The sequence below is a fragment of the Pterocles gutturalis genome, unplaced genomic scaffold (genome assembly GCF_000699245.1).
Source record: "Pterocles gutturalis isolate BGI_N339 unplaced genomic scaffold, ASM69924v1 scaffold7591, whole genome shotgun sequence".
NCBI classification, from domain to species: Eukaryota; Metazoa; Chordata; class Aves; order Pterocliformes; family Pteroclidae; genus Pterocles; species Pterocles gutturalis.
The window spans coordinates 32546-45103 of NW_010103011.1; the positions used below are offsets into that span (position 1 = coordinate 32546).

The 12558-nt window shown below is 48.6% G+C and overlaps 1 protein-coding gene across 1 annotated transcript; it reads right to left on the reverse strand.

The window, feature by feature from the left end:
* Positions 1–5607: 5607 nt before the first annotated feature.
* On the reverse strand, positions 5608–11903 carry THNSL2 (threonine synthase-like 2 (S. cerevisiae); the record flags this gene model as incomplete). The annotated part of the gene is given in 8 exon segments (XM_010086520.1): positions 5608–5836; positions 5950–6056; positions 6058–6090; positions 7007–7132; positions 9800–9948; positions 10798–11028; positions 11290–11442; positions 11709–11903. Coding segments are annotated over 8 exon segments (1223 nt in total), but the record flags the coding sequence as incomplete, so codon positions are not given.
* Between the last annotated feature and the right edge of the window lie 655 nt (positions 11904–12558).

Below are 12558 nucleotides of genomic sequence, written 5' to 3' on the forward strand. Positions count from 1 at the left end.
AATTACTAAATTTGTCTCCTTTCCCAAAATTTAAACAGGATTTTAACCATTTGGACCAAGAAGGAGTATCTTTGGCTTAAAATTATCTTTTTTTTTTTTTTTTAATCTCAGAATATTTTTTTTAGTTTCTGCTTAAAATCAGATAATTTTTAATGGAACAAAGTTTGTTGTTACAATCCAAACAAATCAAAATTCATTTTCAATTAAATATTTAATTTCTAAATGCAAGCTAGTTTTTCTTTCCATTTTTTTTTTTCCCTTCTCCTTTCTCTGCTTTTCTCATTTCTAAAATGCAAATAATTGGGAAAAAATCTTCTGAGCCACTTCTGTTGCCACTAACACCAAGAGCCCTGAGGGTGGTCCCAGCCCTCTGCTCCCCTTGCTGGGAAAGGACCTGCAGAGGGTCCCGGACCCCCCCTCCCCCAACAGCTGCAGAGCTGGGGCTGGGAGGGGGTGGAACAGAAAAGCCCGTGGTAAATCCAGTCTTAGGTTGGTAGGACCCCAAAGGGGCCATGGCTGTTTTCTGTAAAGGGTGGGGAACCGTCAAGGCAGAGGAGCATCATTTGGGGTGCCCAAAGGACTGTGCTGCCCCAAATGGGGGACCCCTTCACAGGGAGGCAATAGGGCTGTCTTATATTCTCTTTATTATACGTGCTCTACACATCTCCAGTGATAGATTACACAAATGCATCCTTAAGTATTTCCATTCAAAAAAATATATATGTTCAACCATTGAACACACTTCCCACTGTCTTCACCAGGGTGTAGCTCTTCACTTTCACTGTCCGTAGAGGCGCAGGTCCAGCTACAGGTGGATGTGTGGATTTGGGGTGACCAGCAGGAGCTGGCTTTGTTCCCCCCATGTCTCTTCTCCTCCCTCCCACACTCCTGGCAGTGGCTGCAGGAGAGAAACTTGTCTCTCACGGCCCAGCTCTGACCATGGCATCCTCCAAGTGAGCTGCATCTTCCCTCACCTCTCTTATAATGGATACAGCAGACGGACAGTGTCACTTTGTGTATTTATTGATTAACAGCAGCATTTTAGGGTAGGGATAACATTGGGTGTAGGTGCCATTCGGCATATGACAAATTTTATTGAGGTATTGTCTTCTATCACGTGAGCATCTGACTTTTTTAGTTGCATTTCTAGAGGGCTTTAGTGCTGAGTTTCTATTTGAAGCCGGGGAGGGGAGAAGGCAGCAGGATGGTGGGAGTCCAGGTTTTCCCAGGAAGCACACCCTGCATTGGGAGTTTAATAATGACCACAGGAGCAGCAGTAAGGGTGAAAAAACCTGGGGAAACTAAGAAGCAAGTGAGAGGGATGGACTCTTATCTCTAGACCTTCAGATCAAGACGTTCACAAGCCAACAAGTTGTTGGGCTCGATGAACGCGGCGGAGTGATGTTCACCAGCCTGTGTTGCGCCGGAGATCAAACAAAGTGATCTTCTTTGCCTTTAAAATGTATGAAGCTGCAAAATCTTAAGGGCATATAAACTTACTTTGATTGCAGGGCTGGGATCTTGGAAGTCGCATTCCTTTAATTTCCTTGAGTTGGTTGCTTTCCCCATGAAGGACATGCACAGGGTGGTGAGCTTTCAATGGAAACTGGTTTTGCCTCATTTTCCACTCCTCTCCTGCTACAAGGAAAGAAGTGCAGAGCTCCGGAGGCCTGCCTGCCTCTTTCTAGCAGACAGAGAGAGCTGAGTGTCTGTGTTTAATTACAGCCTGAAAGAACTGCATTTAAAAGACAACAGCAAGCTATTTAATTAATACTTATCATTAGCACACATAGGAATGCCTAGCAGCAAATTGCAACAACAAAGCAACTGCCTTTTTTTTTTTCCCCCCTTGCACTTGGGATAAATTAATTTTAAAAAGGAGTAAACAAACCATTTGCACCAGATTTGAGATGACTTTATACGGAGTGGGAGTACTGGGATAGTAAGTATTACCCTAGGACAGCAGAGATCTATAACAGCAGGATTTTCAATCTCCAGCTCTCCTGGCCAAGAAGCTTATCTTCATCTATCCATCTATCTATCTTTCTATCTTGGCATTTACGCTGGGCTCATCCCCATGTCTGAGCACCTACTTGTCTTCATACCTGTCCATAAATTACACGGCACCCCCAGGGCATTATAAATAATAATTCAACTCCCAAACCTTCAGAACACTATTTTAAAGAATTGGCTTAGAATTCACTGTGCCGCAGGCTCCTCCCAGCCCATAACACTGGAGCAGAAGGACATGATGCCCTGGTCAGTGGAGGAAATGCCCCAAAATCAATTTCTTGGGTGGGAGGGATGGGTTGGGTGGCCATGAGTTGGAAGATGGGGATGGACATTATGGCAAAACACAAGGGAAGGCTGGACTGCTCTATGTGTGGGAAATAGCATCCTCATCCTCAGCGCACTGGGGATCTCTATATTCCCTATATTCCCCCTAATTTTAGCCTGGCCAGCACTGCAGCCAGCCAGTCATCCCATGTTCCCCTTTAATTAATAGAACACTTAATGGCACTGTTAATGGCTGGAGCGATGAACCACAGTGTGGCTCTGCTGCTGATGTCTCCACAGGGCGCAATGCCAGGTGATGACCACTAGCTCGGAGGCAGACGGCTTAAAGGGTAGAGCCCACGCGTAGCCAGACAGACCCCAACCCATGATGGGACAAGCAGCCCAATCACATGTTGGACACACCAGCAAATGTCTACAGGACAGCAAGATGCTTTGATACATGTGAGCTGTTGGGTAGAAAACTCAAGTTGAACTATGGAGGACCCTGTTCCTCTATCCCAATACGTTGCATTTCCATCCCAATACATTGCATCTCCATCCCAGTACAATACTTCCTACCTGAGGTACTTAGGGGTTAGGAGCAGGTCCCAGCCATGTTCCTCAGTGTGAAGGGTATCCCAACCTCCAGGGGAATGTCCCTGGCAAGACATGGGGTACCTGCAGAGGATGGCTACTGGCTCGTGGGCAATGCTGTCTTCTAAGATGTGTGGGTCGGATCTGCTTGGGGTGAAGAGCCTGAAACTGGAATTTTTGCTGGGGAAAACTGTAAGCAGTTGACGTATGAGATGATTAATTATTTCACAAGTCTGGCCTGAACAGCTCTGGAAGGTGCAGAAGTAATATATCATTAACCTCGGAAATGTGTCAAGCTGCCAGAGCTTGCAGCTGCCCATCAAAGCGTCAGGTGAGGAGGCACCACCTTTCTGCACGGCTTTCCTCCCGGTGTTTTCCATTTTTCCATCAAACAAAGCCGACCCTCCCTCTCAGATGGAGACCTGAGGAGGAGCGAGCAGAGCCCCAACCACTGATTTTGGGGCCAAAGTGGAAGCGAAACCTCCAGTATGGGAGCAGACGGGGATGCCATGGTCCCCCAGCCAACAGTGGGATGTGGCACGTCCACGATGCCAGGTTCATCCCACGTCCCAGGCACCTGGGCTGCCACGCATGGCCGTTCATTGCCCTTTGCGGGAGCATGGCCGCCCTGCAAGCCGAGCGTGTCTGCGCACCCTCCGCCTCTGCTCCAGGCATGAAACAGGCTTTTCCTGCTGTGCTTGTGCCCCAGAAATCCCAGAGAGAGGTTTCAGAGTGTGCTGCCCAAAAAAACATCTGGTTTTGACTGGGGGACAAGCAGCACCCTCACCCCACAGAGGTATCTTCTGGGATAGTTCATAATTAAATAAACCCCTTTTCACCCTGTATGGGCATCGTCTGCTGCCTTCCCACCACAAGGCTGGACCCTTTTCCATCTGGCTGCTTCAGGAGCATGGGGATGGATTTGCCATGCTTGCTCGTTGCAAAACACACCAGGGCTTTGGCAGGCTGCAAGCCCAGCGCTCCTTGCCCCGTCCTTCCCAGTGCTCCCCGGACAGGGGTCCAGGTCCAGCCCCTCACCCTCCTGCCTCCCCCTCCTGCTCTGGTCCTGGCCAGCAAGCTGGATTTGCAACCTCTGGCTTGGACGCAGAGCTAGGTGCAATTTCAGACCTCTCCCACCTTGCGAGGTGTCTTAAGCTATGAGTAAGAGCTAAATTACAACTGGGCAGCCGTCCCTGGCTGAGAACTGCAAGATTTGGGGAGACAGCTATTAACGGTGGTGGAGTCCAACGAGACTAACGTGTGCATCAATGACAGGGGTAGCCGATGGCGGGGGTCAAATGGGATCGGGGGGGTCTCACATCAACACCACCAGTGACGTGCTGCACACCCCTTAGTGCAAAGCTATCCCTTGGGGGGAGGTTATTCCTGAGGATGAGGCTGTGTTGCTGCTTAAATAAGAAGTATTTTGCTGGCTGGTTTGGCTCTTAAAGAGGGGTGAATGATGGTATCAGATCTTTCCTGGACCCCATCACCATTTTCCTCCCAACTGCTTGATCCATGCAACTGGTAGAGCCGTTAGCACTAAAAACATCCAGCATCCAAGCACTGAGGGGTTTTGCATCATTTTCAGCTGAGCTGTTTCCCTCATCCCCGTTAATTGGGATGGGGCAACCTTGGCCCCCACCTTGGAGGAGGCACAGGTCCCTCCCCTCCCGCAGGGTTTCGGTGGGATGGAAGGAGGCGGCACGGGGCTGGCTCTGCCGGGGGGAGCTGAGGAAAAGGCTGCCCAGGTGCCAGCAAGGCGGCTTGCAGCCCAGGGAAAGCTTCTCGCTCTTCCCACACATTCTGCAACAACCCTTGCTGATTCACCTCACAGAATTTACTTTTACCCTGCTAAATGCCACTAAACCTTCAAATGAATCCTCCTATTAGAGGACTTCCTTTGATGTCAAAGGGGGAATTTTTTTTTTTTTTTATGGCAAAGGGGGATTTTTCCCCCCTGGTGTAATTATTCCTATTTTTTTCCCCCCTTTTTAGGCACAAGAGATTCCTGCCAGATGCATGACTTGTGGAGGCAGCTCCCACACAAGGTATTTATATATTTATATGTATATGATGGGAAGGTGGGATTGAAAGACCTGAAGTTTCAGGCAGAAGATAAGGGGAATTTCCCATTTCCTCTTTGTTTCAGTGGAAGTTGCCCAGGAAGAGTCTGCAGCAGGACTAGGACCAAGAGCTGTGAGATACAGCACTGGAAAGTAGCTCCTTAAGATAAACATGTCCAGGGAAGATATCTGCTATTTAACACTACCACTGAGAAAGTTTTGATGCCTGTGAATAATCCTTGTCACTGCTTAAATAACAGGGATGGGTAAAGCAGATCCACTCCAGCTCTGCACGCACTTCCCATTGAGCACCTTGGGTGCTACTGGGATCACTGGGCTGAAATCCCAGCACAGGGCCAGAATCACTGGATAGTGGCCAGGAAGCTCATGACTGTGGGTAGTCCCAAGGGAGATTTCTGTAATAGCTCGTAATGACGGAACAGGCAGGGTTATTCAGAGTTGCAATCAGTTTTTATGAATTCCTAGGAAAAAGGGGATACAACTGTAGAGCTCTTTACTTAAAATGTTGTTAAATTCTCTACATAATTCAATGGCAAAGCACGTAATTCATTGCATGGAGACTGTAGGATTCTCTTCCAGCATAACACTGGGCTCTCCTGGGAATGGAAGATGAGCCCTGGGAGGCATTGGCCAGCTGTGCCCCAGTAGCTCAGGCCTGCGTGCCTCCCTGCCCTGCGATCCCCCACCGCTGTGCCGTGGCTTCGATCCTCTCCCGCAGTGCCTGTGCCCAGTCCTGCCCCCTCTCCAGGGGGGTTGACCTGGTCTCCATCGCCATGAGGGCAGTGATTTCAGGGGGGATCTGGGGAACCAGGCCAGCTCGGAGCACGGCATCCTGAAATTTGGCTGCAGAGGCTGGAGCTAAGCAACACCGGGGCGTGCTGAAAAGGAAAAAAACTTTTGATGTAAGCAAGCCCTGAGCTGGAGATGCTGCAGGAGCAAAGGGTGAAGTGATGCTCTGGTCCCCAACGCTCCCCACCACGGCTGTCCTTACCTGCTGGGCTGCAAGTAGTGGTAGTGCACAGCCACAGCGGAGTGGGGGCACAGCAGGTAGCGGTTTTCCTCCCAGCAGCGCTGCATGGCTCGTGTGATGTCCTCATCCGGAGGCCCAGCATGAGCAGAGAGTCTCCGAGAGCTGTGGCACCAGGGAAACAGGGAGGTTTGCACGGGGTATCACCACCCCACGCCTCCCAGCAGGGCTTGTGCCACGGGCACTCAGCAAAGCAGTTAGAAATAAGGAGGCTGGAGGACAGGGATCCCCAGGGACTGAAGGAAAAGGGGTTTCTGCTGCAGACGGGGGATGAGGTGCTGCTGGAACCAGCCACGGGGCCAGGGCACAAGCAAGGAGTTTCCATCCCCAGGTGTTGGGATGTGGGTGGAGAGGAGACGAAACTCAGCTGCTCAGCTCCACGCTGCTGTTTTCACACTCCAAGGGAGTTTCTGAGGGCTTGTAAAGCCCACCTCAGTGTAAGAGCTGTTCTTTCTCTTAATAATGTAATTTTTTAATATGTATTTTGCTCCTGTGCAGGCAGGAGCTGTCTCTGGGCAGAGGATGCTCAGTGGAGAAGAGGCAGGACTTTGCATCTGACCCAAAGAGCCTTGCAATTCAAACATTGGGCTTTCTCTTCTATTTCTCTCTGCTTTGTGTTCATGCTCCCATTTACCACAACACCGAGGCTGAATTGCAGCCCCAAACCCAGCAGACCCACTCCCAAAAGCCACACTTGGTTCATGCCGGCACCCACGGCACAATGCCCTGGTGCACGGCCAATGCCGGGGCTGGAGTGGCCAAGGCAGGGGTTGTTTCATATCCTACTCAAATAATTGTAGGCATTTTTTCATTAGTTTTGCAAAGAAGAATGAGGTTTCTTTTAGAAACCATAATTTAAAATTACACATTGATATATAACTCCTTAGGCCTCATGCTTAAATTTTTGGGTGGAAACCCTCTGCTAGGATTTTTTTATTCTGCAAATGAGTTGAAAACAACTGGTAGTGGTAAATCTCTTTACACGCACACACACACAGAGCTGCATGCGTGAGGAACTGACCTTTCTGTGCAAATCCTCCGGCAGCTTAAGGCTTTTCGATACACTGAATTGCTCCATCAGCGTTTTCAGGAGGTGGCTGTCGGAGCCCGAGAGCAGCCAGAGGATCCTCTCCATGTTGTAAGGCTCCTGGCATAACAATGCGAGAGGTGAGCAGCGGAAATCTGAGTGTCTGTCTTGGGGGAAAGAGCACCTGTGTGGATTCTCTGATGTCTAATTAGGGTTGAGGTCCTACTGCCGCCTTTTTTTTGGTGGAGGCTGAAGTGGGCTTTGTGTCTTCCCCCTGCACACCGACATCCCAAGACAAGTCTTTGGGAACCCAATGTTCTTCAGACCTCTGACCTGTCAGAGCAGTCTGGCAGTGACCATCAAATTAAAAAAAACTTAATGAAGGGACAACTGCTAAATAAATGGTGTGACCACATCTGTATAATCACCTTGAGGAACCCAGGCTAATAACACACTATGTATTTGAGAACCAGAAATATCCATCTGTTTACTCAGTGTTGCAGATGCTGCTGTGAGTCACCCGGCTCCTGCGTGACTTGATGAGACGCCCGGCTCCTTGCAGGGCTGACCGATAATCTTTATGAACATATAAGGCACATATATAGGGCCTGACTGGCCTGTATGGCTATGGAGCAATCGGTGTTGCAACACTGCAGCAAAAACTCCGTGCAAGACCGTACAGGAGGGTCCCAAACCAATTTCACCACTCGCTGTCTCATTCCTGCACGCTCACCAGCACCAAGAACTATTCATCCAGGTGATTTGGCCGAGATACCTGGTAGGGACAGACAGGACAAGGGGCACCAACTGCTGAGTTCTCAGCACATCTCCTGGGTTCAAGTGCTGGTTTTGGATGAGGTCTTTATACCTTTTAGCAGCTGACAGTGCCTGCGACCTTTTGTCTTTCCATCCTGTCCAACCCCAGCAAGTCATCAGGACTTACTCAGCCTTTTGTGTCCTTATCTGGGTGGCTTATGGCCCCAGTCCTGTTCTTCATCTTCCCACCATCATCTCCCAGGGCCTCCAGCCTGTAATCTTCAGTCTAGTCTGGGCATAGCCTGCCCTTCGCTTTAGGCTGTCCCCTGTTTCAGGCTGTTCCCTGCTTCGCGACCTGGCTGTCCTGAGAAGCTGAATGTTAGCATACCCAGACTTTGATGACCTGCTACCGGAGGTGCCTCCAGCACCATCCTCCCAACGCTGCTTCTCCTGTCCTTCCTTCTGCTGCTCCCACATCCAGACCTTCCCCTTCACCCTCCATTCATACCAGCCGTATGGTTTCCACTCCAGATCACTACCATTGACACCAGTAAGTTGAACCTGGCCAGGATTCTTCAGTTAGTGTCTAACTGGAAAGGTTTCTCTGCTTTAACTTGTCTGCAGAAGAGGCAACCTAAAAAGGTTGTGCACTCTCCATCCTTGAAGGTTTCCAACACCCGACTGGACAAAGCCCTGAGGAACCAAGGCTGACCCTGCTTTGAGGAGGTCCCAACTAGAGATCTCCTGAAGTCCCCTCCAGCATGAATGATGTGTTCAGCTATGGAAATATTTGCATGGATGCTTCAGATGTGAGCTGAACAATGGTGTCCCATGCAGCCGTGGAGAGGGATGTGCCGAGGGATACACCCATCCAGCTCCTCAGGAATCTCTGGACATCACTTCACCTGTCTGCCTTTCCTCATGATGGCAAAGTCTGGCACATGCTTAGATGCTGCCTCAGCAAACCAGAGCTACTGAAGGCACATGGGCCAAGAGGGGAGTCCAGACGCCCTTTGAGCTCTGAGGAGCCCCACAAATTCATGCCTTGAGGGGAAAGTCAAACTGCAGACCACCGCAGCCTGCTCATAGGGGCATAATGACTTACTGACTGCTATTAGGAAGAAATGTTTTCCTGTGCGGGGGATGAGGCAGTGGCCCAGGCTGCCCAGAGAAGCTGTGGATGCCCCATCCCTGGAGGTGTTCAAGGCCAGGCTGGATGAGGCTTTGAGCAACCTGGGCTAGTGGGAGGTGTCCCTGCCCATGGCAGGGAGGTTGAACTCAATGATCTTTATGGTCCCTTCCAACCCAAACCATTCTGTGATTCCATTATTCCTCCAGTCTTCCAGGTCCTCCCAATGTGTTTGAACAGCTTTTGGAAAATCCAGGTAGCTTAAGGCCATGGTGATACAACACCAAGTGTTTCACATTTTGGTCGCTTGTTTGGAGGCAGATCCAATCCCTGTGGATCACAGGGTAGGTATGAAATGGGAGGTATTTGCTTCCAGGTGTTTGGTTTCTGCACCTCCATGACTTTTTATTTCTGAGGCCTTTGTCTGCCTGCTGAGACTTGTTCTGCTCTGAGCAAACTGCAGATGGCCATAGATGAAGCATTTCTTCTGGGCTTCCCTACCTTCTTCCTGATTTATTTTCTTGCTCTTGGTGGAGCCTTTCAGAAGCATCAACAAAGCCCTTGAAACATGATGGGATTTATAATTTTCAAAGTGTCGCATATTGAGAAAATGTCCCTCTCTTGTTAACCTTGCATATAATAAAACCCCAGAAACCCAGCATTTAACAATGAAGATTACAAAGTCAGGCCCTGAAAAGTGAGGAAGAAGGAGTTTGATCTATCTCAGCTCAGCAGTCTGCAGCATAAATGCTCAATATGAGTTACACCTCTTAATGCATCACTGAGAGGCATAACCAGTGGCAGAATGATGCTCTCATAAACTCTAGAACAGAGTACATGGAAAAAAATATAAAAATACGTAATATTTCGTATTTTCCCATTTTGGCCAATTCATTACATACCTGAATATCCATGGCTGGTGCTAACGTAGCCTTGACGCTCTCTGACAGTGAGAAATCTCCATGTTGAACAGTCCGATGAACGATGTCATTGCTGTTAACCACGGTAACAAGTCGAATCGGGAGACCCATTTTCTGGGCAATACAGCCAGCTAGAAAAAAAATTTTTAAATGCATGCATTCTAGATGAAGAAACACTCAAAGGAGGTTTAGCAAAGAAATTGTACAAATTGATCGAGCATATCGTTCAGAAGCAGACACAAATTACATTCCCTAATGGACTCTAAGATATTTGTCTTTAATGTTTTCATAGAGCACCAGATTATAAAATCCAGGGACGCAATGCTCCACCTGCTATCCAGCACTGACCCTTGGGCATCTCCACCTCTGAAGATGGATGGGCAGGGGACTGTGAGTTCAGGCAGCTGCCGTTCAAGCAAGAAAGATGAAGCTTTTGGGCTCTTGCAGCTTATTAATGCTGCTTCAGATGGGCAGCCTGGAAGTTCAGTGAATGCAGCTGAGTGAATCAAATCCTTCATCGCTTTCATAAAATAGTTGTAAGCCTATTTTGGGATTGAGGCAATCAAGGACTCACATTTAGAAGACCAGATTATGCAATTAAGAGTGGTTCTCTGATCTGCACACTACCATGCAAACCAGAATAGGACCAGGCAGGACGCCACACCTCTGTTAATGTCTCACTTAGGAAATCAGAGCCACACTATTTTCCCTCTTTTCTGGATCAAACACATTCTGTCCTCTTCTAATGTGCCCATCCTCAAGATAGCTACCCTCACCATCAAACGGTGGTTTGGGATTTTCTGACACCTGAATGAGTAATAACCATACATGAGTAATAAAATATAAGTGGTTCTGAAGAAATCCTAACAGAGAGTGGGTGTTTTAATAAATAGTAATACCCAATATCTGCAAAATGCTTTTAGTTCCTAGGTCACAGCACTCTCTCTCTTCCCTATCTAACCTATCTTTTTTCCCTTCACCTGTGATATTTCCTCCTCCTCCTGTTGGCACAACAATTTCCACCACTGGCAACGGGGTTGTATCCAGGGACGGGGCACATTGAAAGTAAGCATAGAAGTAGTGAGCAATCTGCACCATAATCCTAGACCAATTGATAGAATTCAGGCTCATCAGATTGTATTTTCTGGCAAAGTCGACATCAGCAAACAGTTCCTTGATCGGCTCTTCAATTTCATCACTGTTCCCATGAGCTGGCAAAAGGAGAAAGGAAAGATTAGATCTGCCAACATCAGCGCATCAGGCACAAAGTATTGCTGCTCACAAACAGGGTCAGTTTGAAGCCATGGGGATGTCCACTATAGGCTTCTGTTAGCCAGACATCTGGGCACAGTGGCCGTGATGGCAATGACCCAGCTGGGTGCAGCTGCTAAACAGCAGCCCCCTGAGACTTTTGGGGTCATGGTTTTGACACAGCAGGGCCGTAAAGTGAACAGTCCAACAGTAATGCAAACCAGCAAAGACGTGGACGTTGTCTTCAACGACAGTGGTCATCTGAAGTTCCTGTATCTGGGTGCACAACCCCTTGGGCAGCAGGACAAAGATGTCCACGTTCTTCTGCCCTCTCACACTCTCGATGGCTGAGCTCCCCGTGTCCCCTGAAGTCCCTGTTTCAAAGTGAGGGAGAATCAAAAAAGCAAAAAAATGATATGTTAGTCAAACCTGCACCACTGCACTTTAAGAAAAAGATGCAGAGATGCTCCACGGGCTGTTTTTGGCTGGAGAAGCTACTCCGGCATTACCTGGAGATCACTCAACAGCCACCCAGGAGGCAATACCACCCCGGGGCACCAATGGGGAAGCCCGTGGGATGATGGCTCCCAAGGTAGAGACCTGCACAGAAATTTTACCCCCCACAAGGAGGCATACTCACCCACCAGAATAGTGACACGCTTCTGCCTTTTCTCCAAGAAGTACTGTAAAAACTGCCCCGTGCAGGACATGGACAGATCCTTAAATGCGTAAGTGACCCCGTGCCAAAGCTCCAAAACATTCAGCCCATCTTTCAGCCTGGACAGATGGACAACATCCTTGTGTCTGAACCTGCTGAAGGCCCTGTCGATCAGGTCTAGAAGGAAAATGGTTAAAGGGGCTGTTAGACTGGGTAGAGGAGTATTTTTCTGGCCTGTGGTTTCCTGGATCAGTGCACTTTATGCTCCTGGCAAGCTTTCTACACAACCAAAGAATCTCAGTTGCTGGAGAGGTGACAGATATCCGACAATTTATTCTTAGTTATTAGCAGTAAACCAGCCTACTTTATTGTCTTCGATAGCTTTAGAGTGAGAGAACCCAGGGGACAACCAACACAATCAGAGCAAATGGTCTCAAAATATAAAATGCAGGAAATGCAAATTTTATCATAATACACCGTTGAGAAAGAGGTTATAGCTGCCCTCTGGTGGAAGGCATTGCTGATAATTGTTAAAAACATTAAAAATCAGATCTTAGCGAGAGCGTGGAGCAGCAGAAGGCCCGGAGCAGCAGAAAGCCCTGCTGGAAGGGTAGGTCTCAAGCAGTGAGCAGGACCACAACATCAGCCATCGCTATTCCTCTGTGCCCGGCAAGATCATTGAGCAAATCCTCCTGGAATCTATGCTCAGGCACATGGGAAATAAGGAGGTGACTGGTGACAGCTGACATAGCTTCACTAAGGGAAAATTGTGCCTGAAAAATTTGGTGACCTTCTAGGATAGGACAGCTCGATGTCCAAGTGGAGACCAGTG